Source organism: Mastomys coucha, unplaced genomic scaffold, assembly GCF_008632895.1.
Source record: "Mastomys coucha isolate ucsf_1 unplaced genomic scaffold, UCSF_Mcou_1 pScaffold1, whole genome shotgun sequence".
In the NCBI taxonomy this organism is placed as follows: Eukaryota; Metazoa; Chordata; class Mammalia; order Rodentia; family Muridae; genus Mastomys; species Mastomys coucha.
The window spans coordinates 71365696-71370724 of record NW_022196891.1 but is presented as its reverse complement, the minus strand read 5'-3'; the positions used below and the strand labels follow the sequence as shown (position 1 = coordinate 71370724).

Below are 5029 nucleotides of genomic sequence, written 5' to 3'. Positions count from 1 at the left end.
ATGACAGTGTGAGAAACATCACTCAGAGATTAGATTGCGTTATAAATGTTTCAACTGCTTCTGGCATGGAATTATATAGCTTGGAAATAGTGATAACTGACTTCCTTAGGATCCAATGTTCAACATAAGTAATTGAATATAGAAAGGGATCTGTGTGTAAGCAATACTAACATTCCAGGAAGTCCCTTATGTCGTTTCTTACCTTCACAGATGACCCAACTGGTGGCCAGCCGGAATCAAACTATGGTGACTGAGTTCCTGTTCTCCGTGTTCCCATCTCTGTATGAAGGTGGCCTCTTGTTTTTTATTCTATTGATCCTTGTCTATGCATTCATCATATCAGGCAACCTAGTGATCTTTGTTGCTGTCCAGCTGGACATGGCTCTGCACACACCCATGTATTTCTTCATCAGCGTGCTGTCTTTCCTGGAGATCTGGTATACCACGGCAACCATTCCCAAGATGCTTTCCAGCCTCATCAGTGAGAAGACCATCTCCCTAGGTGGCTGCCTTATGCAGATGTACTTCTTCCACTCCCTGGGTATCACAGAAGGCTGTGTCCTGACAGCAATGTCCATTGATAGGTACATAGCCATCTGCTATCCTCTCCGTTATCCAACCATCATGACTTCCAAACTTTGTCTCCAACTAACAGCTGGCTCCTGCTTCTGTGGCTTCCTTCTGGTACTCCCTGAGATTGCATGGATCGCAACTTTGCCTTTCTGTGGCTCCAACAAGATCCATCAGATCTTCTGTGATTTCACCCCTGTGCTCAGTTTGGCCTGTACGGATACATCTTTGGTGGTCATTGTGGACACCATCCATGCAGTAGAGATCCTGGCCTCCTTCCTGGTAATTGCCCTGTCCTATATCAGGATCATCATGGTGATTTTGGGGATGCCATCAGCAGAAGGCAGGCACAAGGCTTTCTCCACTTGTGCAGCCCACCTTGCTGTTTTCTTGCTGTTTTTTGGCAGCGTGGCTGTCATGTATTTGAGATTCTCGGCTACATATTCAGTTTTCTGGGACACAGTAATTGCCGTCACTTTTGTTATTCTTGCCCCATTCCTCAATCCCATTATTTATAGTCTAAGAAACAAGGAAATGAAAGATGCGATTGGGAGGCTTTTTCATCAGAAGAGAGACGCCCGGGCTCAGAAATAGATCTCAATTCCTGATATTAAAGCCCTTCTTGAAGTTCGAGTTCTCACTGCTTTTTTTTTCTTTTTTTTTTTTTTTTTTTTTTTTTTGCTCCTGATGATACTCTTTTTCTATTGTTACAGATGCTTTTTCTTCTGCTGTTAACTGGAATGATGAACTGGGACTCTATGTCACTGGTAGCCACTTGTTTACATAACAACTACCAGACTTTTGATAGGTGAAGCAGTAAGTGTGGATTCTCCTGCTTAAAGTACAAATTGACGTGTGCCTCATACTATACTAGTATGGTTCCTTCCCTTTTCTTTTGTGATTGCATGTGTTGATGAGGCTAAAGATTAGAGTACAAGATGCACACCACATAGAATAGTTCTGAAGTGTGCCAATGTTCACATCCCTCTTGCCTTTCTAGCTCTAGATCCCTCTGTCATCCATCATTGCTTCAGTACTGTTTCCTGACACAAAAGACAATTTCTCTCTCCTTTTGGCTTATTTAATTTAATTAACTGCACACTCAGTTTAGTAAAAATGTACTGGCTACTCCATGATGTGTCATAGAATTTCAGGCTCAAAGGGTTTCAAAGTAGTAAGACGGATAGTCCACTATATTTCATTTTACTATTTTTAAAACATCTTCTTATGTACAAATTGTCTTGTAATTTAAGTATTCTTAATCAGAATCACTACTATTTAAATATGAATAAATAGAATTTGAAAGTAGAGTTCAAACATGTTTCATGACTTTCTGAATGCTATCTAAGCTGTTATCTAACAGCTGTTGTAAGTTATTTATTTTAATGCATCTCTCATGTATGTGTGCTTGTGTGCATGTGTGCAAGTGCATGCATTTGCACACACTTGTGCAGATATGAGCATATCATGTGTAGAGTTCAGAAGACAATTCTAGGGACTCGGTTCTCCTCTTCCACCTTCTGAGATCTAGTAATCAAGCTCTTGTATATGAAGCCTCTTCACAAGAACCTCTACTTGCTGAACCCCAGATGATCTTGGGCATTTATACATCAAACTTTACCTAGTCATACTTTGGAATGTAGTTTAGCCAGCTGCAATCAAACAACTGGTTGTTCCAAGAACACACAGGGACAATTATAAAAGACTGAAAAAATTATGGATTCCATTCTATCCTAAATAGCTAATATATGGAATTATGAGAAATTTTCTATTTTAAGTCACTTATTTCAGAATGATTTACTCGGCAACCAAAGATGGCTGATTATCTGTACTAAAACACCTTTTCTATTTCCAAATCACAGGTACGATTTTTAATTTTTATGCCTTATTTTATTTTAGCACTTTTCTCCTTCAAGAATTTAATACACTTGTGCACTGGACAAATATCACATCTATCCTGAACCTCTTACTCCCTCATTATTTCCCCATGACTTCTTATCTTCTCCTTTCATTATTATTCCTGACAAGTTAGTCCAGGTGGAGCTGTGTATGTGTTGATGGGTATGGAGTCATCCACTGGATTATGGAAAGCCTACCAGTGGCCACACTCTCAAAAAGAAGAATGTCCTTTATCAGCAGGAGTTGCCAATATCTCCTTTGTAAGGGGTGGGTTTCGAAAGCACCGCCCCAGTTATGTTCATATTTTGGCTGACTTGCTCTCCATTATATCTTCTGCAGGTAAACGTGCCTACTATGAGGTCATGGGTTCAATATGCATGGCATGTTTAGAAGGCCATTATTTCACAGATCATATTCCACTCCTCCTCACTGTCTGTCTCTTGCATTTTTCTATCTTCTGTTCTGCAATGACCAGAGCAATATTTGGAGAATTTAATTCCATACTTCAATCTATTCAGTGCTTTCATGTGCATATTGGGTTGAATTCAGTATTTTATAGCCTAACATAGGAAGCTCCATGGTTTCTACCTGCCTTTTACCTCATGACGCTTCCTTTTCCCTTCTGTACATGTCTGCACCTAGTTCATGTGGCTCATTAAGCTGTTTTCCAACTAAGGGACAAATGATGGATGATTTCTCTTAGCACATTTTCCTGGCTGATTCTTCTGAAGTCTTCAGTTTTCAATCCACTTTATCAGACAACTCTTCATTTTGCCTCTACCTCTGTTAATTGTTTTTTTATCTTATTATGAAAATGTTCCAGAAATGAGTGTACCATGTGAGCATCATAGTGACATTGTCAAGCTGTGTGTATCACCTTCACTGAATTTAAATTATCCTATAGAATACAATGGAAATGCTTTAAGATAAAAGGAGAGAAACCATAGATTTTTCAAAAGTTAAAAGTAGAAACACATGGGCTAGAAGGAAGGCTCAGCTGTCAAGAGCACTAATTGGTCTCCAAGAGGTCCTGAGTTCAATTCCCAGCAAGCATATGGTGGCTCTCAACCATCTGTAGTGGGGTTCACTACCCTCCTATGGTGTGTCTGAAGACAGTGACAATGTACTCACAGATATTAAATAAATAAATAAATAAATAAATAAATCTAAAAAATAGAAACACATTTTTAGGGCAAAGATAATCAGAATTAGAGATCAAATTTAATTTTGTTTACAAATTCAGGGTAAAGTTCAATTACTTATTGGTAAAATCACTATAAAGATGGTTTTTGCATATCTTGGAACATTGCTTGATTACAGAGCATTTTTCTTGCACATCTAAGGTCCAGGATTTGATAGCCAGTATTCAAAAAAATTAAAAATGCCCCCTCCAGTTAAATAGAATGAGAAAAAAGATGAAAATTACCACATAAAACAAGCAAATAATTTTTATAAAATCCTTCTTGTCATTGAATATTCAGATGCACACGTTTTTAAATTATGATTGAAATTTATCTTTATTGAAATCATAATCAACAGAGTCCCACTCAGTTTGTAAACTTTTGTTATTTATCTGAGAATAAATGTATACCATGTAATGTGATCATATTCTGCCTCCAGATCATTTTCTCCCTCCAGCTTCCTCTGTATTCCCACTTGTTTTATATTACCATGGTTTGATTGGCAGTAAAACTTCATAAAAGAGTTGTTTATTTTTGAAATTATCACATCACAAAACTTATGTTCATATACTTAACATCATGTCTCACCACAATTACTAGAGGATCTCCGTATCAATTAAAGGTTTCAGCTGTGTCACCCTGTACTGTTGGCTTCACACAGAGCGAAGTATATTTCAGGCCAGACAGCATCCCTCATCTGCTCCAAACTCTGCCCTAGTTCCTCCATGCTCAGAGTAAATTACAAAAGTCTAGCTCTTACAAAGCCCCTCAAAGTCCTGTTATCTATCCCCCTTTCACTTCCCAACTCTAGTTTACTTTAGACCTGTTCCACACACTCCATTTCAGACACAGGAGAATCTGATTCTGGCTTTATGTTGGCTTCCCTGGTGCCTGAATGTTCTCTCCTTAAACCTGTGGAGTCATCCACTTTCCTTCAAAGCTTTGCTCATCTTTATTTATTATATATTATTTTATTATTTTATTATATATTATATATTATTTTATTATATATTTATTAGATTTATCATATTAAGATGCATTTTACCTCATTAATCATATTAAATATAGCAAAAGATGTGGGATTGACCATATTTATAAATTTTTCATATTATACTGGTTATTTATGAACTTTAATGGTTTTCTTGAATCATGAAGTTGAGGCACTTAAAATCAAAATAATGCAAGTCCCATTTAAATACATTTTAAAGGGAGATTTAAATGTCAAGATTAAAAATCACATTTTAAATTCAATCATTAAAATTGATAAATTTATAAATAGAATACTAATATGTTTAGATTTAAGTTATATGGTTTTTGAATAATTTAATCAATAAATTCCAAGATTCAATGAAAACTAAGATCCTCAATGCATCAATATT

The 5029-nt window shown here is 36.7% G+C and overlaps 1 protein-coding gene across 1 annotated transcript; it reads left to right on the top strand.

The window, feature by feature from the left end:
- Nucleotides 1-201: 201 nt before the first annotated feature.
- Nucleotides 202-1164, top strand: LOC116071274 (olfactory receptor 6K6). The gene has a single exon (XM_031342765.1). It carries the CDS (start codon nucleotides 211-213, stop codon nucleotides 1162-1164), a length of 954 nt encoding a protein of 317 aa, XP_031198625.1. The 5' UTR covers nucleotides 202-210.
- The last annotated feature ends 3865 nt before the right edge of the window (nucleotides 1165-5029 follow it).

What these genes read in the sequence shown, in the direction of transcription:
- LOC116071274 (XM_031342765.1), top strand. Translation starts at nt 211, where the DNA reads ATGACCCAACTGGTGGCCAGCCGGAATCAAACTATGGTGACTGAGTTC.